General features: G+C 48.4%; 1 protein-coding gene across 1 annotated transcript; it reads right to left on the reverse strand.

Moving 5' to 3' along the window:
* Window positions 1-885: 885 nt before the first annotated feature.
* On the reverse strand, window positions 886-22,907 carry GPRC5A (G protein-coupled receptor class C group 5 member A). The gene is made up of 4 exons (XM_059186018.1): window positions 22,450-22,907; window positions 7,172-8,100; window positions 4,862-4,920; window positions 886-4,542 (listed from the first exon to the last, which is right to left on the reverse strand). Exons 2-4 carry the CDS (start codon window positions 8,091-8,093, stop codon window positions 4,450-4,452), a joined length of 1,074 nt encoding a protein of 357 aa, XP_059042001.1. The 5' UTR covers window positions 8,094-8,100; window positions 22,450-22,907; the 3' UTR covers window positions 886-4,449.
* Window positions 22,908-24,904: the final 1,997 nt, after the last annotated feature.

Below are 24,904 nucleotides of genomic sequence, written 5' to 3' on the forward strand. Positions count from 1 at the left end.
TTTTAATTGAGTTGATAAAAATCCAGCATGATTAATAGATCAGAATACGGAAGGGAGTCTAGAGAAGCAGCTGAGACCGGACGGTTTGGTGTTGTACCTGTGGTAACCAAATTCCATTCAAGGGTCACCTTCTTTTCTGTAGAAGATCCTGTTTGGATCTGGTGCTTGAGACCTGAGGCTCAGGTCATGACAATAGAAGGGTTACTCCCAAAGGTTTTCAAGGACTGCCTCGGAAATCTGCCCTCAGGAACTGCAGGGGGAGCGAGGACGCCCATCCCCCCTGGCTGTAGCAAAGCCCCCAGAGGGAAGCACTAGCTTCACACAGCAAAGGAGAGCAGGAGGGACCTGTATGGGTTTTGACTTAATATGGGTGTCAAGGAAGTTGAAGGATTTTCATGCTGGCAGCGAAAAGAAGAGCTCTGACTTTTTTTTTTTTTTTTTTTTTTGAGAGAGATAGAACACTCGAGCAAGGGAAGGGCAAAGGGAGAGGGAGAGAGGGAGAATCCCAAGCAAACTCTATGCCCAGTGTGGCGCCAAACTGGGCTTGAGTCCACAACCCCGAGATCATGACCTGAGCTGAAATCAAGAGTCAGATGCTTAACCTTAACTGGACTCCCCAGGTGCCCCTTTTAAAATTACTATTATTATTATTATACTTCTGCCTTGTCCTACAATTCCTCCTTTGCCAGTCTACTTTCCCAAGAGGGAAATGTTCATTTGGCTTGGGGCTCATGGGAGTGTGACGTGGGGTTAACCAGAATATGCCCATCTTTGCATGCAGCTTACATGCAGGAGGGAAAGGTGATGACTACAGAAGAGATCAGGGGAAGAAAAGGCAATGGAGGAGAGGGTTGATGCAAAGGCAAATAAGAAGAAAACTTAAAATAGAGAGTGACCATGGTCATTTTATTTGATTCCTTACTCAGACATCCACTTTGTGGGGAAAAGGCCTAAACTGACCACACAAGTGTTGGCAGTAGACAAAACCAGAAATTTGGTCCCAGTTGTCTTAACTCCATTAGGCCTGAGCTCTTTCCTCTGTACAATAAACGCCACAAGGCACCAGCAAAAGAAGTTCTGTGACCTTCTCAAACACCGACGTTTTAGGCACTGGCGTGTTCCATTCTGAAGGGTTAAGAATCTTCTAGCAATCTGGAGGTTACAGAAATGAGGGTCAGGCCCTAATTCACGGCCACACAGAGCCATCTGCATACCTGGATTGTCCTAAAGCCAAGGCAGGGGCAAAGCATTGTCAGCCCTGTGTGGAAGGGATTCCAGATGACCACAGGTTGAACCCCCAGAATGTGCAAAGGCCTCCCATCTACAACCTGGAGGCCGATGGCCCGGATCCCAGATCTCAGCAGTCCAGGACACTGGAGAAAGATTTCTCTGACGCCTCCACCTCCAGTTCTGAAACAATTTCACGTTTCAGAATGGGGCTGGGACGGAGGCAGCCCTGCAAACTCTGAGAGCTACAGAAGGAAGCAGGCCAGGAAGGAAAAGTTCAGTCTCAGCAGTAAGGACAAGTGTAGAAATGCAGGAAGGGAACCCAGAATGCAGGCTGGGGCTGGGGCTGGGGGCGGGAGAGGGGGTCCATTTCCAGAGCCAGGCAGTGCTCTTTGTTTGGGCACACTTTTCCTGTCAGAAAGCCGATGTTCTCACCACATAAATACTTGTCCACATTAATAACAGCATATGAGGCCGCTGTCTGCAAAGATGCCAGGTTGCATGCAAATGGACTCCAAATACCTTGGAGGGTTTCATAAAAATAAGACACGGGGCCCCGAAAGTCTGTCAGAGGAGAGGTGTCCTCTAACGATGGTGGGAGGGAACGCGTGAACAGCTCAGGCACAGGAGCCTTTTAAAATGGGACGCATTGGCCCAGAGCCCATTGAACGTCACCGGAAAGCTGCTGCAAGAGGTTTGCTTCGCGGAGGCTCGGCTCCCCGAAGGCCATCCCTGAGGTTTTACCGCCATCAAGTGGATACCTGGAGTATGGCGGCTGCGGAGCGGCCCCAGCCTGAAGTGAGAGGCCCAGAGGGGAGACAGTCTATTTCCCACCTATCGGTGAAAGCTGGGAGGAAGATTGTTGAGGTTCCTTTTATTACCTAGTTCAAAGGAGAGGCCATTTGGGTTCCCAACAGTCAATCAACGGGCATTACTCAGGGACCAGGCTGGGCTAAATCTGCACATACCATTTCAGCCCAGGGATGGTGGAGACCTAACAGGAAGTCTTTGAAACCCTCTTCTCCGGTATCACAGCAATCGCCAAGTGCCAACACTTTCAGTCCCTGCATTGTCCCTATTTTAACAGAAGAGTTTAATTATGTCCTGAACATGTAAGACCTGAAGACAGAGTAGCGGCCACAGGGATGACAAGGGCTGTTTGAATGGGGGGAGAGTTTATCTACCTCCTGGCAAGGAAAAGAATTCTGTGAGGGGATGGTCTACTTGTCCCAAGGCTGTATTTCTTAGAAGAGAGTACCATTCCCGTGTTTTCCCCCGTTTTTGAAGAGGTTGAAGAGTTAAAAGGTCTGGGAGATGCTCTTCCCTAACAAGAAAGCAGATCCAAGGTCCTCTGTGGCTTTACCTTTCACTCAGCCCCCTTTGCTTGGTTGATGGGCTAAAGTCCAGAGGAAGAAAGAAAAGAGGTGGGGGTCGGGGGATGTGTATTTCCTGAGTACTTACACTGTGACAGATAGACTTGGAATTCTATTGTGTTTCCCTCATAACAACCTCACCAGGTTATGGCCTCTTAAGAAAAGACTAAAATGGTCTAGAAGGATCCAAATCATGATTTGTAATTCCCCCTTTTCAGTGCAAAACTAGGCTAATGTTAGTGCAAAGCCTTGTGAGAAACAATCAACCAAATCTCTGTGGCATGTCCATATCCGTAATTCAGAGTGTCGTTGGTTCACCTCCAGCATCACCTCAACCCTCTTCCCACACCAGGTTTTCCTTTTGATGAAAAGCAGAGTGTCGGGCTCTTTAGGAGGTAACCCCCTAACTCAGCTACAAGGTTTTTAAATGTCATCCAATTTCAGTACTTGGGGATTTTTTTTTTTCTTCGTCAAAAACTGTTCCCTGTGGCTCTGCCCCATGCAGCTGTTTCTGGACTAAAGTAAATAAAAACTGTCAGGTGCTGTGTCTTTTCCAAAGGATATTATGAACCAATTTTGTCAAATAGAGATCTGAATATATGTCCTCCTACAATTAAACCTGGGGACCATGAAGCTGCCTTTGAAATCTTGTCCCTGTCTGACTTGGCCTGCCAAGCCCCATTCCAAGATCATGACTCCTCTGCCTTTCTGCAGCAAAACCTCAGGATCCGTGACCCTTCCTGGCTCCCCGTGTCACCCTTGCCCCTCACCTCAACAAATAGGGAAAACACACACATCTTTGACAAAAGGAGGAGAAGGAGAAATGTTTAGAGAAGGGTCAAGTGCACACCCAGTAGACTTGAACTTTAAACTTCAGCTCCAGGACCTCAGCTCCATCTGAAGATGAGTGCCCGCCGTCTCTCCTTCAGGTCCAGTGCACACCCCTCGTACTGTCCCTCTGCCACCATCAAGGACCTGTCACCATATCTTTATTGCATCTCCACGTGAGGAGCAGGGAATAACTTATTCTACAAGGAACACTCCCCATTGGTAGACAATGCCCACTTACGGAACACAGGTGGTGAACACAGTGTGAAGCTATTTACAGAAGCTGAGAGGCAAGGGGACGACAGAAGAATCTGTGCCAGGAATTTAGAGCAAGAACAGAGCATGAATTCTCCCGCCAAGGAGAAATTGGGGCTTGTCCCCTGCCCACAAGATACAGAAGAGAAAATTCTGGGAAAGCAGACAGGGGACAAATGTCCAGGGATGGACAGAAAATTTGGAAATGAAGACCAGTGAATTGGTGCTGGGGACCCACAGGACCCCGTGGTAGTGCCATAGAGATGGGTCCATTTGGGGTGACCCGTGGCCTCTCGTACCCAGGCAAGATGGGAGCGTGCCAGTCAGATGGCTTCCAGTGTAGATTTCAGCAGGGACAGAGAAGAGCCTTGGCTCTTCTTGCTCAGATTTGCAGTTCTGCTCTGGGCCGAGCAGTCCTCCCAAAACCAGCCTTGAGCGACCAGAGCAGGCTCCTGAAGCTCACTGAGCCAGGAAGCGTCAGATGACCGTGGCTTTAGTCACTGGTGAAATGACTGGGCTCAGTACGGGGCACACCCTGAGTTGCTGGAGGCTCCCTCCCACTTAAAAGTGCCTGGGACAAAGGAAAATACTAGAGTGCTAGGCCTTGGAGTCTTGTTAGCCACCCAGCAACTCCAGAAGCCAAGGCAAGGCAAGTTCTTCCCAAAAGGTTTTGTACAGTTTCCTCAGGTGGCTCGGGATTAAGCCCATAGCCCTTGGAACTCCCCATTGGTTGGCTGACTTGCTGTCTGTCCCACTCTTCAGACGGCTAACTGCCATCTTTCCTTCCTTCATAGTCATTGTAAGGGCTAGTCCGAGTCTGGGCCCGTGGGATGGAGAAATCCTTTTGGGAGGTCCGATTCTGAAAAGGAAGCAGCCATATTGTTAAGCCCACTCCAATTCCCTGATAATTTCAACAGAGCTCTGATCTGGGCAGGAACCTTAACTTTCTCCCCCTTCTCCCATCCCTCCCCCTGAAGTGCCCCTCCCTGGGAATACTCCAGAACACTAGAAATACTCCAGTCTCCAGTGCTAACCCCTGAGGCAGATCAGAGGAAAGGAGACACGTTGTCCTTCCAAGAGGCCATCTAGGAGCCCTCAGAATGGCTACAGCCTGTGTTCCTGAAGGACAAACATGCCCGAGAGCTAATGCCCCTGATGAAAAAAGAGAAACAATTTACCTGCAGCTGAAAATGGGTCGAATAAGGAGCGTAGAGTGTATCCCCTAGCTCTTCAAGACCTGGAAGAGAGGAAGGGGAGGGGTTAAAGCTCCGGGCCCAACCGGCTTCCTGCTCCGGCCTGTGCTCACCCCCATTCAGTCAGTCAGTCATGTCCTGCTATCTGCCTGTCTCCCCAGTAGAACGTTAAGATTCATGGAGGAAGAGACTGTCCCAGGCCCAGGGCAAGGCACAAAGCACGCACCACACTAATAAATGAATAGCTACCAACAGAGGATCACTAGGGAACTTTCCAGAAAGTTCCCTGCCAGGGCACCTCCTCCCAAGATCACCCCAAAAGCAATTTGAAACCAGTCTTTTCAGATACAGATCTGGCCAGAAGTGAATCTCACTGAGGATTTACCCACTTCCTTAACAGTCCACAAGAAAAAAAGAAAAAATTTTTTTTTCTTTTTACTTTCTTTGAGAGGGGGCAGAACTTTTGAGCAATTGTTTTCTGTGTCTCTAGGGAAAATTTAAACTCTGGAACAGAAGAGAAAACACATACAATCATCGTGAATACAATTAAAACAATCCGTTGACTTCCCCCCAAAATATACCTGTTCAGTACACTTCACACATACCTCAGATGCTTTCTCTATATAAGATCCTGTGGAAAATCTAAAGACCAGGGGCGCCTGGGTGGCTCAGTCAGTTACATGTCTGCCTTCGGCTCAGGTCATGATCCTGGGGTCCTGGGACCAAGCCCCACATTGGGCTCCCTGCTCAGTGGGGAGCCTGCATCTCCCTCTCCTCCTCGCTTGTGTTCTCTCTCTCTCTCTGTCATTCTCTCTCAGTCTCTCTCTCAGATAAATAAATAAAATATTTTTTTAAAAAAATCTAAAGATTAACCAGAATGACTCCTGGCCCGAGGCTAACGCTGGAAGACTATCTGACAGCCACGCAAATAGCTATGGAATGGGACACACTCTGATAAGAGCATTTCAAAGTTCTACAGCTTGTGGGCGGAGTGAATAATGAGACGGGGGAATGTGTGACTAGAAATGGACAAGGACAGGGAGAAGGACATGCCTGGAGCCTGGACGCACAGACAGGGAAAGGCGGTGACTAGAATAGTTTGGACCGAGCATGGCTTCCATGGGTCTTGGGTTCTGGCTGTGAAAAGCCTCCTCCCTGAGCAAATATGGTGGGTACTGGGGAGCCAGTGAGGTATGTGAGCAGGAAAATGTGGTAGTCCAAGAAGTATTTTAGGGAGAGGAGGGTGACAGTGGTCCATAAAATGAATGCAAAGAGGGATGGAAGGGAGGAATCGTAGTTAAGGTTTGATAACAGGGAGTTCAGGAGTGTGGTGATAGAACCAAGGCAGGAGAAAGGACAGGAGCTGATGGGAGCTAAAATATCCCCTCCAGCCATCCCCGCTTCCCTTCAGGCTTTCCAGTGCCCAGGAGAGGGACCGCAGCTGTTGTGAGAAGCACCAGGGAGCTTTGCACACGCACACACACACCCCCGCCCCCGCTGCAAGGGCAGAGGAAATAGTTAGCTGAAGCTAAGAATCTCGCTGGCTCCCATTCCTCTCTCCTGTCCCAAACCCATCCCCCTCCCTTGATTAGGCCCAGAAATCAATGTAAGCCCCAGAAACCAATGAATAGATTCCTTGGTTGTGTGTCCTTGGGGGCAAGGACAGTCACTAGCTATGAGTTTAGCCCCTTGTTTGTTGTGAGAACAATGTAACACCTGGTTTCTCACAACTTCAGGCAGGAGCCAAATCGCTAGACTCTTTCATGTCAGACAAAACTTCTTCCCTCCCACGGCCCCAGATGTGATTCTTCAGGATAAATCAGGATTCCCAGTAGCTTTATGGAGATCCCTGCTGGTTTATGAAAAAAGGGCTTTCTCCTGCCTCTGTGCTCTGTGACCATAGCAAGAAATCATGGCGCAGCTTTCTCTATTCAAATCCATAAAGGCTCCACATTTCTGGAAGGAATACCTATTTCTCTTTTATAAAGAACACAATCTCACCTGCCTGTCTCTAGAGATTTCTTCAGTGATTCCTTTGCTCCATCTTATTCTGACTCAGAGAAACCCACAGTGTATTGTGTAGGAAGTACGAGATTAAGACTCCAGAGGCCGGCTTCTAGTTCTATTAGAACTCTAACTAGCTGGATGTTTTTAAGCAGGATCTGAACCTTGGGGACCTTATCTATTCTGTCAGGGGTATGACCTGGACTGTCTTGAGCGTTCCTTACAGTTACAATATCCTACGGTTCTCCCCTCATCCTCTACAAGGGATCCTTGCCCAGCCATGCTCTGTACCTTGGGTGATTTCCTCTTGAGAGTAGGCTCTGTTCTCCACACCATAGCTCTGCTTCATGAGTTGAGGTTTACAAAACGTATCCTCAACTGGGTAATCCATGGGGTTCCGTTGCTTTGTAAGCAGCCGAAACTCGGGGGCAACGTAAGCCAACAGGAACACCCAGCCATTGGCCACCAAGGCCGAGCTGAGGATGGTATCATCCCACGTGGGGCCAAAGGTGGAAATCAGGAGCAGGGTGATCCACGCCACCCAGATGGCGATGGAGAGAAGCATGGTGAGGAAGATGTGGACCCCATGTCTCTTCCAACCGCTGAAGGCCCCACAGAAGATGAAGCAGGACATGAGGCAGGTCAGCGCCATCAGGAAGAGGACGTAGATGAGCAACATGACAAAGTCTTCATTGCGCCGAGAGGCTGAAAGCTCAGAGAAAATGGCGATGTTGGTCCTGTTCATGGTGAGGATGAGGTACTCCGCGGCAATGATGTCTTGCACGAGGCTGAGGCCCACGGCCAGGGCCAGCATCACCAGCAAGGACAGGGGCCTCCTCCCGTGCACCAGCTTCGTCAGGTTGAAAGCGTGAGCCAGGAGGCAGGAGAAGCAGAGGGAGAAGAGGACCCCGAAGAGGAAGAAACGGGTGGGCCCGGTGCTGCCGTCAAGCTGGATAATGAAGGCGAAGGTGAGGCCGAAGATCCCCAGAACGCCCAGGAGGAACAGGAACTGGGTCGGGAGCACTTTTCGCCTGTTGGAGTCTTGCACCTTGCAGACGAGAATCAGGAGAGCCAACATGAAGGCCACCGAGGTCACGGCCCCAACTGCAGCCACTGCTTCTAGGACAATTCCCCAGATTTCAGTCATATCACAAAGTCTGTGGTACCTGGCAGCCAGGCTGGAGCGGCAACCATGAGGGGATGCGGTGGCCATTCTGGTCCTGTGTGGAAGCAAAGTTGGGGGGAAGGAGAAGTGAATCTCCTAACACACTCAGGCACGGGGACCCAAAAAGATTGACCAGGGTGTTGCCCCTGAACTTGCCTCCTTAGATAAAGCAACGTGTCTCCAGCTTTCCTGGCAAATTCTAAAGACTGATGAAGGAAAACCTGAAATCTCCCCACACTTAAGCTATACTCATGGGTACCCTGACACCAGACGACTCGGTGCTTTGGTGAAGGGTTCTGAGGTCTCCTTTCAAAAAACTTGCCAGGGTTCCTGATATTGGGCTAGTGCTATGTCAGAATTCACGAACTCGGAAATCTCTAAGCTTAAACTTTAATCATCATTTATCGGTCTTGAGGGTTTTTTCCCTACCTTTGCCTGTGTCAGGCATTTGTAAGCATCCCATTCTTTTTTTTTTTTTTTTTTTTTTTAAGATTTCTATTTACTTATTTGAGAGAGAGAGAGAGATTGAGAGCATGCAAGCACGTGAGCGGGAAGAAGCAGAGGGAGAAGCAGACACCTCGCTGAGCTGGGAGCCCCATGTGGGACTCAATCCCAGGACCCCGGGATCATGACCTGAGCGGCAGGCAGATGCTCAACCAACTGAGCCACCCAGGTGCCCTGTATGCATCCCATTCTTTCATGGATACGAGGAGTTAATCTGAACTGTAGATTTCTCTGTGGAAGAACAAACATCCACTTCACCACTGCTGAAACCTCTTCATCAGCTCTGCCATCATATGTTAGAAGGGTTTTTTTTTTTCCCCTCCCTAAAGTTTGTAAAGCTGGCTCTAGTCTCATTCCAAAAAGTGATGTAAAGAGTCTTCTCTGTCCCAACGAGTTCTTTATTAACGATCTGTAAGGAAGGAAGTTCTGGAGGAGACACCAAAAACCAGTGGATAATCCAGTGAAAGATATTACCGATAGCTACTGCTCATTTTTACTCTGGATCAGAAACTCTTCCAATCACCTGTCATATTTATTAGCTAAATTTCACAGCACCCCCAGGAGGTAAAAAATATTAGTCATGTATTACAGATGAGAAAACTGAGGCAGAGACAAGGGATGTTACTTTCCCAACATCATACCATGAGGAAAATGGCAGAAGCAGGATTTGAACATAAGTTATCTGGCTCTAGGATCCCTGCTCTCAAATAAGTAATTAAACAAAGTCTTAAAAAAAAAAAAAAAACTGATTGGCTATACTTCCTTTATATTTCCCCTTATCTCCTACATCTGCTTCCTTCTCTGCTCCCACAAACTTCAAGTCAATTTTAAACCTAGCTGATGTCCCAAACGTCACGAAATCAAATTCCTAAGAATTCAGGGCATGGTAGGAAGATACATTGGGAAACTGGAAGAGAAAAGGAGTTTGTACATTTCCTTAAAATACATGGTACTCAAAGTCCAAAGTCAATGTCAGGGAAGATGTTGAAATTCGAAAGTTTATCATTTTTTTCTATATTATCTGGCTGTTTCTCTAGGACACAATTCCTTTTGTTTTATTAAATGCTATTTGCAACAGATTTGGGGCAGGGGAGGGGGCTGTAGATTTTCTTTTCCTTGATAGGATTGCTCACTCCACAGCAAAAAGTGAGTTGTGAACTGATGAAAAGTTAGTTGTGAACTGACTCGAGGAGAAATACAGTCAGGACGGGGAGTAGGGGACCAGACCAGGCTGGAGGAAGAGAAGGCTCACTGAGAACCCCTCCACAGAAAATAACCAGTGAAAGATGTTGGCCTCCTCTAAGACCTAAGAGGGACACACTGTGCAGAAAGGAATTGGAAGGAAGGGAAACCCCTGGACCAGGAAGCAGGGAAAGGTACAAAACATTCACTCCAGCTTGTCTCTTTACTGATAGCAGGTAAAACAGCCAGAATATCTTCACCACATGCCCATACATGCTTATAGACAAGATTTCTCTAGCCCTTCACAGCTCTGTGGGACGCTGTGATCACCCTAAGGAAAAAGAACACCTGTGTCTCTTTCTTCTATCTTACATCTTCAAGACCCAACCTCAAGCCAGGGAAACAGCACAGTGGGAAATGGAAGGAGCCATTGCTCACTAACTGCCCAGGACAAGCGAGCATCTTCGTCAATGCAGACAGAACTCAAACACCTGCTTCCCTTAAAGATATAAAATCCGGGGATGCCCAGGTGGCCCAGTCGGATAAGTATCTGACTTTTGGTTTCAGCTCAGGTCCTGATCTCAGGGTCGTGGGATCTAGAACCTCATATGTTGGCTGGGCTCTGTGCTCAGCTCAGAGTCTGCTTAAAAAATTCCCTCCTTCTGCTCCTTCCCACCCTCCAATAAATCAATAAATCTTAAAAAAAAAAAAAAAAAAAAAAAAGGGATGGGGCACCTGGGTGGCTCAGTGGGTTAAGCCTCTGTCTTCCGCTCAGGTCATGATGGAGCCCGACATCAGGCTTTCTGCTCAGCGGGGAGCCTGCTTCCCTCTCTCTCTGCCTACTTGTGATATCTCTCTCTGTCAAATAAATAAATAAAATCTTTTTTAAAAAGATCTAAAACCTGCATTTCAGTTAGGTGAGATAGTCATCACCCTAGTATTGTTTTATTCTCATGGCAATTAGGGGAAAAATTATATATGTATATATATGCAATTTAAAACACACGTACACATACATGATAATGCATCTGCTAGAATATTATAGGTGTGGTGTGTTAAAATAACTTAACTGAATTAAATAACAAATAATGTATAGCTTCAATCTATCTTCCTAACTTTTAAAAAAGATTTTATTTATTTATTTGACAGAGACACAACAAGAGAGGGAACACAGCAGGGGCAATGGGAGAGGGAAAAGCAGACTTCCCACCAAGCAGGGAGCACAATGCAGGGCTCCATCCCAGGACCCTGGGATCATGACCAAGCAGAGCAGAAGGCAGAGGCTTAACGACTGAGCCACCCAGGCATCCCTATCTTCCCAACTTTTTTATGAAATTCAACTTGCCACACTTAACTTGGTATTGTATCAGCCATTCACTCAACAAATGTTTCCTGAGCACCACCATGTGCCCGTCACTAGGCTAGAGAGTCAGTGGTTAAGGAGAAAACAGACAAGTGCCCTAGCAGAGCAGAAGGGACAGACAGACAGACAGACTGTGCCACTACTGCGACAGGCTTCCCATAGCCCTTTGTCACCAGGGTGTGTCACCTGCTCTCTACCGCAGGGTCACGCCCACCACACAGGGAGCACAGAGCAAGGAAATGAACAGGGTCCTGTTCTACCTCTTCAGGGCAGCGCAGGATGAGAAATGGGAGGAAGAGGGCAGGCACTCCTGAAACCCAAGTCCCCAGGGTCTGTTCTGCCTTGCCTAGGTGCACACCCACTGCAGGGGGGGTACCGGGAAGGGAGGAGTAGACCGGCCAGGCTGGGGGCCGTGCCAGGAGCATGGGAGAGGGAGAAGCCCCCAGCCCAGGGCTGGCTGTGAGCGCAGTGTACACTGGGGAAAGGAGAGACCCAGGCTGGGCGCATTTCCTCCACGCTCACCTTCACCTCTCCACCTCACCCCTTTTCAGATCTGTCATATGGCTGGGGCCTCGCTTCAAAGGTGGTTCCCCCTCTCGGTCAGCCCTGCCAGCTCATCCCTCCCCAGCTTTCAAGGTAGAAATGTCCCTTGAGGAGCAGTCATCAGCATGGCCCCCTAACCACAAAGGACTTTGGGCCTGAGGACTCTAAATCTTGACAGGGATAGATGAGGTGTTTGCCTGAAGGACGGTCGGTCATGGTGCTGGCCAGAGGAACAGTGAGGCCGAACCTCAGGCCCCCAGCTGAGACGGCCAACTGAGACCTCTGGGCCCCTCCCTTCTGGTGGCAGCTGCGCAGGACCTCTTGGCATCTGCAGACCGGGATCCAATGAAAGCAACGGGCCATGGGTGTGCAATTTCCCTGCATTTCACCTCCACCTCCCACCCCAATCATACATGGGGAGATGGGCAAACAGTCCCTGAAGTGCCTTTGGAACACTGTTCTTAGGGGCACCTGGGTGGCTCAGTTGAGCAGTGGCCTTTGGCTCTGGTCATGCATGACCTCAGGGTCCTGGGATCAAGCCTCGCATGGGGCTCCCTGTTCAGCGGGGATCTACTTCCTCTGCCTCTCCCCTCCCGTGCTTACTTGCTCTCTGGCTTTCTCTCTCCCTCTTAATAATTTTTTTTTAAAAACCCACTGTTTTTAAAGAAATGTTGACATTTTCAAGAAGACTCGAAGAGCCCACAGGCTCATCACTTGGTTTCAGAAATTACCAATAGATGGCTGATTCTGCTCGAACACCGTCACCACCCCCACTCACCAGATTATTTTTAAGCAAACCCCAGACATCCTATCATTTTATGCACAAACACTTCAGTGTGTATCTCGAAAAGATAAAACTCCTTTGTAACTTAACCACACTTCAAAAGTTAATAGCCCTGTAATATCAAATATCCAGTTAAGGTTCATATTTCCTAATTCTCTCACAAACCTCTTTTTAAAATTTTTCTTAGCAAACACATTTTATCTGAGTGACTAATTTTGTTGGAATTACCCTTACTTCACCTCTGTTAGCCCTCCTCCACCTCCTTCCCCAGCAATGACAGGCATTGTGCAATGGGTCTGAAATGTTCTAAGTACTTTGAATTTGGTCAGAGGAAAGAAAACCTCATCAGACTTATTAACAAGCCGTTCCGTACAGAGAAGACCTTGTGTCACCCAGGGAGTGGCCCAGATGAGTAAAAGAGACAGGAAAGGTGGCTCAGGGAAAGGACAGGGTTCTGAGAAGTTAAAAAGGACTTCTAGAAAGCGAGGTTTGTGGGAAAGAGGAAACAATCAGCACTTGAGAATAGGAACTGCCAGGAGCTAGCAAAACCACCTTGGAGCAGAACGTGAGGGCTGAAGCAAGAAAGAGAAAATGGAATGCAACCCGGAGTTCTTTGGGCATCCTCTGGAACCAAAGGCAAGGACAGAGAGATCCAGGTTCCAGCCAAGAAAGGACTAGCGTCTACAAAGACCACATGGGGGCTGAAAGAAGCAATGCACTATTGGACTGCTCTGAATGGGGACAGAAAGTCTCATCACAAACTCACTCTTAGCCCACACCACGCCTACTCTTTAGGGCTCTCCTCTCCTAACCATCACAAGCACCTCGTGCTGTAGCTCGAGCCATCAGGACCCCTGTCCTCCACCTGCAGCAACTGAGGCACACGTCAGCTGACTCAGCCCAGTCATGCAGAAAGGAAACGGCAGGGTGGGGGTTCAAACCGGAACTCTAACCCCAAAGTTACACTGAGGAGCTTGGTCTGGAAAGAACTTTAGAGCCAGGCAAGACCTGCCCTCGGAAATGGGCATGACTACCTGGGACCTGCCCCAGCTGTTCCAACTATGCATAGTCTCGGATTCCTATATGGGAAAACAGTGACTGTCCCCCAGACTGGCTGCAGGAGGCAGGGCAAGAAAGGAGGTCTTGGGAGAGAAGGTGAGACCGGGCCAGGAGGTATATCACAGGGGTCTCCCCATTTGTGAACTGGGGCAGAGGCGGTAAATGCCAACTTCACATCTACCTCTGATTTGGGAAATGGCCTGAGAAATCCTTGTCCCACATTACCAGACCCAACACGCATGTCCTCTGGTTTCCCTCTCTCCAGGATCTCGTGAATATCCTACGTCTCCCCGCCCTAAGGCTGTCCATCTCTCCTGCACCACTTCAAAACACCCACCTGCTTCTCCGGCCTTGTTCCCTCTAAGCCACTCTTTGCAGGGAGGTGCGAGGGTGGGGGACCGGAGTTGAGGAAGAGCCATAATCCTGCCCTGTGCTTCCTATAGCACGCCCAGCCCTGCTATGCCTATTGCTAAGTCTGTATCTTCCTCTGGATTCAAAGGCTCTGAGTAGACAGAGACGTTCAATGTTTCTCCCTAGTCTCTGGACTAGCCCCCGCCACGTAGTAACCAGGATGGACGAGTGTGCACAGGGATAGGAGAGGAGTCTGGTGGGCGGGGTGGGGCTGCTCCTGAGATGGGGTGGGGTGGACCTGGTTCCCTCCCGAGCTCTTGTTTGCGGTCCTGAGTCCTAACCTCCCTTTCTCCTATCCCCTTCCCCCTGCAGGCTGTCTAGAACACACTTTGGGTCCGAGGCTAGGGGCTCTGGGCCAGGTCTGGAACCATGCTCCCGTGTAAATGCAACCGTGTAAATGACTCCAGGGGTCTCCCAGGAGAGCATGAATCCTGAGATTTCCCAGTAAGCGGAGAGCGGTTTACCAGTATCCGGTCCTCTGTTCCCACCCAACTCCCTGATGACTAAATGCTGCACTTTGGAGGAATGTGGTACAGTTTTAGTGCATGTAGCCTTTGACCTGGGACGTGAGGAAAGGACTTTCATTAGTCATAAGAGTGAGACCCCCTTCCCCTATTGCAGCCGCTCACTAAACTAACCACCCACCGTCCAGTAACTCACCAGCACCTACAAAGGAGGCCTTGAAGTCACCGGCACTGTCCTAAGTCCTTCTGGAATGAGTCAGGGCATGAAAAGTTATAAAGAAAAAGGAGAAGTAAAAGGCAGAAAGGAAGAAGCACAAGAGGAGGAGGGGAGAGGGGAGGGAGAAAGGGAGGGGGGGAAAGGGAGGGAGGAGGAGGAGGAGTCACGTGCTGGGCTCAACTCCAAGCCCGGTCTTGACCCCACCCCTTTAGAAAGAAGGGGTTTCAACTGCATCAGATGTGGACACAAATCTCCTGGAACGTCCCTCCTCTCCCCTGTAAAATGAGGGGGGGCTGCTGAACGAGAGGGTGAGAACCCACTCCAGTCTCACTGTTCACCCTTCTAGGAAGCTCCTTTTAGACGACTGCCAAATCTTTTCCCCTCCCCTTCATTCTTCTTCTTGCCCCACCGCCCGTCATGAAAAGTACACGTCCGGCCAACTCCGGATCAAACTCCCGAACAGGGCTGGAGGTGACTCAGGGTCTGAGTGCAGGCCAAGGAGAGGGCCACCAGGCAGAGGTGTACCTGTGGGACAAAGCCACCGGGTAGTGCAATGCTGACCCTAGACCTAGACTCAATCTTCACAGACACAGACCTATGGCACTGACTGCTAGGCAAGCACAGATGCCAGCACTGATGAGTCCTCCAGCTCCCCCCGAGGCTCCTCACTCCTCCCCAGGGGGGTGGGATGCTGAAGCCCACCTAGACCTGGAAGGGGGCTCAGGCTGGCAAGAGGCCCTGAGCCCCTCCCCTCGCCCCACCTCACCCCAGAGTATCTGAGCATGAATAACCTGGGGCCCAAGGCCTTGCCAAAGCCAATCTTATCTTCCTCCTATGAGACATATCTCATTCTGTCATCTGAAAATGCAGAGGACAATACCTACCTGTTAGCAATGCCTGGGGAATAAATACCAAATAAACTGTGATTGTTGAAACTGAGTCCTCACGTACCCCAGCCAGGCAAATATGTGAATTTTTAGCATTTTAGTTTTCTCCCTCCTCCTGAATTGTTCCATTTGATATATTGTAGTAGTCACTACATAATAATGAGTAAAAATAGTAAGGACTAGTGTCGCATACTGAGCTCCCCAGAGCCAGGCACAAATGCAGATTGCTCACGTGTTTATAAGTATTCTCTCATTTACATGTTTTTACATCTGTTATCTATCTCATTTACTATTTCTTCAACCCATTTTACAGGTGAGAAGCCTGACCCTTAGGAGTTACATGTCCAGGGGTGCCTGGGTGGTACAGTGGGTTGAGCATGGGACCCTTGGTTTTGGCTGGGGTTGTGACCTCAGGGTCATGGGATAGAGCCCAGCAATGCTCCCAGGGTTGTAGGATCAAGCCCAAGCCCCATATCGGGCTCTGAGTCTGCTTAGGACTCTCTGTCTCCCTCTGCCTCTCCCCCTCACTTGCGATTGCTCTCCTAAATAAATAAATAAATAAATAAGAATTTACATGTCCAGTGTCAAGTAGCTGCTAAGACTCTCCCTTCACAAGCAGTCTTAAGCATAATGTAATTTTTCATTTCATCTCGAAATCACTGTTAGGATCTCTGAAGCTTTTCTCCCTGACTCCAGCCTCTCTCCGCTTAAACGGACTCTGAGAAGTCTCCACAGTGAGCGAGCCTACACTCGATCAACAAACATTTAAGTGCCTATTTTGTGTCAGGTACTATGGTTAAATGTAGGAGTCACACGGATCCAAAGTGTGGCTGCTGCCCCTGGGAGGACTGGTAGGGTCCTACCGACATACAAACAAGGGGGCACAGGGTACGCAAGGAAGGCTGAGGGCACAGGGGAAACAGTGAGTTCTTCCACCTAATGGGTTTTTTTTTTTTTTGGTTTGTTTTTTGTTTTGTGTTTTAAGTTATAGAGACGAAGGAGGTGAGGCATGAAAGATGTCCAGCAAATAGTGGGAGATTTTTAGGAAGGCAAAAGTGACAGGGCTTGGGGAATGAAGGACCCCAGGTTCGTTCTCAGATTTCTGGCTTACGCAATTGAATGGGATAGAAACGCAGGCCAGGCCGGTGAGGACCGAGACCAAATGGAGCTGTGCAGAATATAAGATAAATATGGGACATGCAACAGGAGTCGGGGGAGGCGGGGGGGGGGGGGCATCCAGAAACGATGAGCACGAAGTCCTGAGAGCTTCCTCGGGGCTACACACTGTTTCATTCAATTCCCGCAACAACCCTTCTTCTTATGCCCCTTTTTCACAGCTGAGGCACAAAGAAATTAAACAACTTGCCTGAGATCTCACAGCACTTAGAAGCCAGGCTCCAGGACCCCAGGTTGTGCTGACCCCCGCCCCTGCCCTCGGACCTGCGTATCTGCGGCTTCCACCTTACACGTTGGTGGGTCTAGAGTTGGTATCTGAAGCTTTTAAAGGAGAACCAGATCACACAGGGAGCAAGTATGGAGAAGGGGGCCAAGGGCAGGACCAGGGGAATACCGCGTCGTCAATGCAGGAGTCCGCGAAAAGAGCTTAAAAATATGATCAGGGGTTGTCGATGATGATGATGATAAGTCAGAGTCGTTTCCCAGAAGCCAAGGAGCAATTTCAAAACATAAATAAATAAAAATAAAAGAGCAGTCGCTACAGTGAAATGCTGTAAGCAAGAGGAACAAAGAAAGGAAGGGATCTCTGGATGAACATATTAGCCCCTTTTTATCTGTTATATCAGACTCAGGCCCAGTTTGAGCTTCATGGCTTTTCTCCATGGGTCCTCCCACCCCTCTCCTCCTGCCTTCCTAACTCCCCCTTCTCCACCTCCACACAAGGCAAGCCACTCTTCCAAGAGCTATTTCTCTCCAGAAGGGAACGGGGGCTTGCCCAAGGCCTTGTGATAAAGTCGTGTTCTTTGCCCCCACATGTACATTTTTCTCCCAGCCAGAAAGACCCTTCCCCTCCTAGTCACAAGCCATGTGCCATACTACTTCAAAACTTAGCCCAAAACTTATCTCTACCTTGAGGTTTTTAAAAAATTATTAGGCCCGGGGCGCCTGGGTGGCTCAGTGGTTTAAGCCTCTGCCTTTGGCTAGGTTCATGATCTCAGGCTTCTGAGATTGAGCCCCACATCAGGCTCTCTGCTCGGCGGGGAGCCTGCTTCCCCCTCCCTCTCTGCCTGCCTCTCTACCTACTTGTGACCTCTGTCTCTCTGTCAAATAAACAAATAAAATCTTAAAAAAGTAATTATTAGGCCCATCTCATTCAGAATTTGTGGATCTCTTCATTATTTCTTAGCTCTCAAGTTTTTCCATATATATGCTTTATGTTAAACATTAAAATCAATGTTGACTCAACCATCAGCTAACAAGCTTCTTAAGATAACAGTGCCAATTTTCCATTTGTAGATATCGTCCTCAAGAGGCACCCTGCTCTACACCAGGGTTGCTGAGCCAATGTCTTGGACTAAGACTGACCACTGAATATTTACTCAAAGCAAGTTATTTATTATCAAGTGTGAGTAATGGAGAAGAAGGCCTGAAGATGAATACCTACCGATGCTTATCCTTGTATTTTTATCTAGGCTGAGTTCTAAAATGAGGGTGGAGTCCCACAGGAATTTCTCTGCCCTTGATGAAGGATTAGTTATAAATGGAAAGTGTCTGCAAGGAAATCTCCAGGATCCCCAGTTCCGAGGAGTCATCCTAATTCTGATGACATAAAAATGATTTTGGCAACAGCTTATGAATAACATCTGAATAACATCACTGAATTGAGTTTCTTCGTACTAACTGGGAGAAAAAAAAATTACCGAACCTCCTTGGGCAGATCTAAACAAGTATAACTACAGTGCTGATGGCCATCTTGTCACTTTCGGGTAGTTCCCTGGGATCATTACATACCATCTTCCTCCATTCTAAACAAATCACATGAAATTTAGATTATTGTAACATAAAATGCCGGAATATAAAATAAAATACTGGAAATCTTTTTATATATATTTTTTAAAGATTTTGTTTATTTATTTGACAGACAGAAATCACAAGTAGGCAGAGAGGCAGGGAGAGAGAGAGAGAGAGAGGAGGAAGCAGGCTCCCCACTGATCAGAGAGCCCGATGTGGGGCTCCATCCAAAGACCCTAGGGGATCACGACCTGAGCCGAAGGCAGAGGCTTTAACTCACTGAGCCAACCAGGCACCCCGGAAATCTTTTTAAAAACACAAAAGAAAATAAGATTTTGAGCGAAACTTCCAAAGCTATTAGGCCCAGGAGTTTAAGAAATAAAATATCCAGGAATAAGATAGATAAAGTCCTCTACTAGTATACCAGCTCACAATCCTCAAACATACCTTCTTCTAAATATTTGTTTTAAGATTTTATTTATTTGAGAGAGAGAGAGAGAGCACAAGCGGGGTCAGAGGCAGAAAGAGAACCAGACTCCCCGCCAAGCAGGGATTCTGATGTGGGGCTTGATCCCAGGACTCCAAGATCATGACCTGAGCCAAAGACAGATGCCTAACTGATCCAGACACCCCTTTAATATTTTAATATATAAAGGGAACATATTCATGTTCAATCCAACAAGTCCCAAGCTAAACTTACCATCCCTCCTTACAAGGCTGTGTTTCTAAGCCCTCAGAATAACACAACCAGCCACTGAAGCACCCAAGTAGATAGAGGCTACCTAATGTGGGAAAAGATGGAGAGAGCAGACCATGTGGCCAAAAATTATTTGGCAATAACAAGCAACACTTATTACAATAAATGTAAATGGTAATGTTTTCATCTGAAAAAAAGACTAGGAACGCCTGGGTGGCTCAGTCGGTTGAGTGTCTGCCTTTGGCTTAGATCATGATCCTGGGGTCCTGGGATCGAGTCCCACATAAGGCTTCCTGCTCTGTGAAGAGCCTGCTTCCTTCTCTGCCTCTCTGTCTCTCATGAATAAATAAATAAAATATTAAATGAAAAAATATATATCAAGTACAAATAGCTTGCTGAAGGTAAAGAAATGAAGAAATAAAAGTTAAGGTATTAATATCACACAAAGGTAGTTAAAGCAAAAAGATATTATATGGACCAAAAAACTTGATTTTTAATAATTAGGGTACTCCACATTTAAGATACAACTATTATAAACTTTCATGCACTGAATAACATAGCACCAAATACGTAAAACAAAAACTACCAGAAACACAAGGAGAAATGAAAAGAAATACTAGTTATAGGAGACCCTAATACTTCTAGAAGACTTCAATATTCTTTGTCAGTCTTCAGCAGATGAAAAAAAAACAAAGGAATAATAATATGGTAAATTTTTATAAATGTTCTATGGATTCCTTAGTTGAAATATTCTCTATGTTCATATGTTTTCTATGTTCACATCTATCGTTCATCTGTTCATATCCCCATTGTTAATCGTATAATTCAGATCCTCTATATCTGTGATCAGCAAACATTTTCTGTAGAGGGCCAACTAATAAGTAGGTTAGGCTGTGCGGGTCATATGTTTGTAGCTGAAAGCAGCCATAGATATGAGCATGGCTGTGTTCCAACAAAATTATTTACAAAAAGAGGCTGTGAGATGTGTTCGGCCATGGACCTAGTTTATCAACCTCTGCTCCATATGATCACTTCTACTGAAGTGGAACATTTACAAAAACAGTATGTTTTAGGGGTGCCTGGGTGGCTCAGTGGGTTAAAGCCTCTGCCTTCAGCTCAGGTCATGATCCCAGGGTCCTAGGATAGAGCTCTCTGCTCAGCCGGGAGCCTGCTTCTTCCTCTCTTTCTCTCCCTCTCTCTCTGCCTGCCTCTCCGCCTACTTGTGATCTCACTCTGTCAAGTAAATGAATGAAATCTTAAAAAAAAAAAAAAAGTTTGAAAAAAACGCAACAGTATGTTTTAGACCACATACACAAAAAAATCTGAAATCCTAAAATACAGACTGTGTATTCTGGCCACAAGGCAATAAATACAGAAATATAGAAACAAACCAAACTACTCAGAAAATCTGAGACCCCTTGAGTAAAAATACTACTGAACTCATTGTTTTTTAAGGTCCTAATATATCAACACATCACTTCCTGACCATTTTCTCTGCTCCATCTGGATTCTTAGAAGCAGACCTGAAGACAAACTTCCAAAATCAGCAGAATGAAATCACAGTTAGAGTCCATTTTCAGGAGTGCCTGGGTGGCTCAGTGGGTTAAGCAGCTGCCTTTGGCTCAGGTCATGATTCCAGGGTCCTGGAACTGAGCCCTGCATAGAGCTCCCTGCTCAGTGGGGAGCCTGCTTCTCCCTCTCCTTCTGTCTGCCACTCTGCCTACTTGCACTCTCTTGTGCGCGCGCTCTCTCTGTCAAGTAAATAAAATCTTTAAAAATAAATAAATAAATAAACTCCGTTTTCAGTTTTCACTAAGGAGTAGACTCCAAGGTGGACTCCCAAAGGGACATGTGCAGACACAGAGGTGCTAGAATTTCAGCCATGGGAAGGAGCTGGGGGCCTTCCTGAGACTCCTTAGGAGGAACACGAGGCCCAGGTCCTGGCTGCCTCATAGCTACACCACGAGGTAGAGCCTAGATGAGAAATCAGTCTTCCGGACTCAACACCGAGAGTACTTCACAGGAATGTTCTGATCCTTTCTATCTGCCCTAGGAGCCCACATCTCACCATACCTCAGAGGAGCCCCTCTGTTTCCCAGGTAATGCTTTTGCTGACTCTTCCCTTCTGCCTTTCGTTCCCTCTCTGAGTAGGAGCCAGCACACAGACCTGGAGGCTGGACTTCTGACCCCCATCCTCACCCCTTCCATGGGCCCCAGCCCATCCTATCTGAAGCAGTTCAGGTATTTCCCTTCAGGAATGAGCCCTAAGCAGTGGCTGATTCAACTGAACCCTTCAACAGGTGTGGCCTGAGGAGAAAATCAGCAATGGAAAGAAGTCAGGAACCAAAAATCCTCCAAAATTTCTAGATTCAGAGCAGACTTCCCCTATGACTAATGCTTCCTTCCCCATGGAGTTTAAGGGAGCACTTCAGACAGCCTTGAGGCCATACCTGGGTCCTATCTAGCTGTTGCCAGAAGGTAGGCTGTTACTGGATATTCAACTTCCATCTGCAACGAGGTTCCTGAGCAGCTCAAAGGACAGCCAGGGAGGGAATGTGGTGGAGCCCACAGCCTGACACATGAAGGAAAGCTGTGGCTTCCACGGTCTACCTCCCAAAACTCAGAAGGGTACGCTTGTTGTGGAAGGACAAAATCAATCAAAACTTTTCAGGCAAGAAGTAGTAATTGTCACCATCTCCCCTACTCTCAATCCCCAACCCTCTCCACTCCCAATCCCTTCCTCTAAAATCTTCACCGAGGCAGGGAAGCACGACCTAGGTGGCTCAGTCAGTTAAGATAAAGTGTCTGCCTTCCACTTGGGTCAAGATCCCAGGCCCTTGGGATGGAGCCCCCCTTGCTCAGTGGGGAGCCTGCTTCTCTCTCTCCCTCTGCCTGCTGCTCCCTTTGCTTGTGCTCTCTTTCTCTGTCAAATAAATAAATAAATTTTTTTTAATAAAATAAAAAATAAAATCTTCTTCCTTCTTTTTTCTTCCCCTAGTAGGATCCCAAAACTGCTCACCTGCCCAGCTAGGATTCCACCTGTTAAAAGTCTGTACAAGGTATCTGAGCACAAACTATTATCCAATCTTTTGGCTCTCCGCCTCTGTCTTAGCCTGGGAAGCTCAGCGGGGGGAAAAATGAGTTGAGTTAAACTAGAGAAATTCCTTTCTTGGGATTTTTTTTTTCCTCATAGACAGTTGTAGTCCATCACCAGGGAGCTAGCTCTCTTTTCTTGTACCCCACCCAGCGCTGCACCCCACCACCCCCCACACCCCAGATTTAAATCCGGAGGCCCAGTGCGCCCCGGCGGCGTGCACCTCACTTACCCTTAAGCCCTCGCTTTGGCGCGTGAACTTGAGCTGCTCGCTTCCCGCGCGTCGGAGGCGGCCCTGGAGCCCCGGGGTGCTGGGGAAGCCGGCAGGCGCTATCCCGCCCTCGCGGCGCCGAGCGGTTATAAAGGCAGCAGTCGCCGGAGGGAGGGAGCAAGCGAGGGGGTGAGCAGAGGGACAAGGGGCGGGAGAGGGTCAGGGGGAGAGGACACGCCTATTCCAGTTCCGCGGCACTGCTTGCTGTCATGAAAATAAACTCCCCGTGCCAAGGAATGAACCAAGAGCAGCCTGACGTCAGCGGCACAGTCACCCTAGAAATGGGAGGTGGGGGAGAGCAGGGGGAACCACCCCGGCCCCACCCAGCGCATCCGACGGCCGCGGGACGCGCGCACCGGCCGGTCCCAAGGACCGGAGGAAAGGCGACACAAGGGGACCGCTCCTTATCGGGCCGCCAGCTGTCACGTCCGGGGCGGGGGCTGCGGGGAGCGACACCCCCCCCCCCGCCCCGGGCACAACCCCCGCCGGGCACTCCCCTCCGCCAAGGGCAAGGGCTGGTCGGGGTGGTAGCGCCTGTGTTATCCCGAGTTCCCCAGCTCGCGCGCGCGAGTGCCTGTGCGCGTCTGTAGGAAGGAGAGCTGACCTTCAGGTGGACCTTCCTCCCCCGCTGCGGGAGCAGCCGGATTTTCTCACCTCTTCCCCTGGCTTAGCCTTTCTATCACTCTCACCCACCTGTGCGGGATGGGAAGCCTGGCGCGGGAAACAGGTGACCACACTCTGGCTTCCTAGGCGAAGCCAGGTGGAAACCAAGGAAATTCCTCCGCGGTCCAGAGTCCGCTCCGCAACTCCACTGGTCGGAACTGTCAGATGAGCACCATTAGCGCTGTCCCAGGGCGCAGACATCATTATCTCTGGGCTTTCCTAACTGCCTCTCTGAAAGCCTTGACAATGAACGTTGATGAGAATGCGGACGCCAGATAAAAATTATGAAATAAAGGAATTTGCCTTTGGCGTCTGGTTCCCCCTCCCTCGCGGCCCACTCCTCTTCCATTTATCATGCCAATCCTAGTGAAACTTGGCTTTGTTTACTTGTCAAACAATCCTTGAGTAGCTGCCCCTCCGTGTCAGGTCTCAGGAAAGGCTCCGCCCCAGCTGTCATGGGGTTGGGGGGTTGGGGGGTTCTGGGCTTTTAAGGTGCCAATTGTCACACCTGATAAACTAATCTGTGTTATTGTGCCTGTGAATTCATAGGGGGAGGCCTAGGTCTCCCCAGCTTTGTTCCCACACCCCAAGCTTCCAGAGTCTATTGGGTTTTTAAAATGTGATTTTATTCGGTTTTCTTTTCACTCCCAAGAAACCACAGCCAACATCGTGTGTCTTGGAACATTTTGCTTGAGGCCTCCAGCCCAGGGTTCTGTGGTCTGCCGGCTCCTCTCCCAGGCTCCCAGGCTCCCAGGCTCCCAGGGGTGGGGATGCGGGTGTGTGTGGGGTGTGTGTGTAGGGGCAACTGAGAGCCTGGTGAAAATGACAGTGTTTTTTAGTGTGTGCCATCTGCTAAGTGAGGTCTTTGGCCCCCGTTTTCTTGTTTCGTGTTTTCTCAAGGAGGAAGTTGGACAAGACCGGCCGAGTCCAACAGATCTACCATTCAAGCCACAAATGGGAGCCACATATGTAATGTTACATTTTCTAGCAGCCAGTGTGCAGAGAATGCCTCTCCAGGGAAACGGGGCATGGCCAGAAGCCCTTTGAATGGGGAACTGGGCACTAACCCATTCCTAGACCACCTGCTTCTGGGCAAGGCATCTGTAGGTAGCAGAGCAACTCCCTCACACGATCTACTGAAAGTTAGCCCCTCATACAAGGATTCGTGTAAAAAAAAAATTAATATATTTTATAAATGTTTAAATTAACAAGATGGGATCAGGAGAGAGACAAACCATAAGAGACTCTTTTTTTTTTTTTTAAGATTTTATTTATTTATTTGACAGAGAGAGATCACAAGTAGGCAGAGAGGCAGACAGAGAGAGAGGAGGAAGCAGGCTCCCTGCTGAGCAGAGAGCCCGATGCGGGACTCGATCCCAGGACTCGATCCCAGGACCCTGAGATCATGACCCGAGCCGAAGGCAGCAGCCTAACCCACTGAGCCACCCAGGCGCCCCAAGAGACTCTTAATCTCAGGAAGCAAACTGAGGTTTGGAGGGGTAGGGAGAGGGTGGTGTGGTTATGGACATTGGGGAAGGTATGTGCTATGGTGAGTGCTGTGAAGTGTGTAAACCTGATGATTCATAGATCTGAACCCCTGGGGCTAATAATATGTTATATGTTAATAAAAATTAAAAATTAAGAAATATTTAATTAAAAAATATTTTTCCAGCAGCCACTTAAAATAAGTTAATTTTACTATATTTTATTTAACCCATTAGAGCCCAAACATTATCATTTCAGTATAGTCACG

The sequence above is a fragment of the Mustela lutreola genome, chromosome 8 (assembly GCF_030435805.1).
Source record: "Mustela lutreola isolate mMusLut2 chromosome 8, mMusLut2.pri, whole genome shotgun sequence".
In the NCBI taxonomy this organism is placed as follows: Eukaryota; Metazoa; Chordata; class Mammalia; order Carnivora; family Mustelidae; genus Mustela; species Mustela lutreola.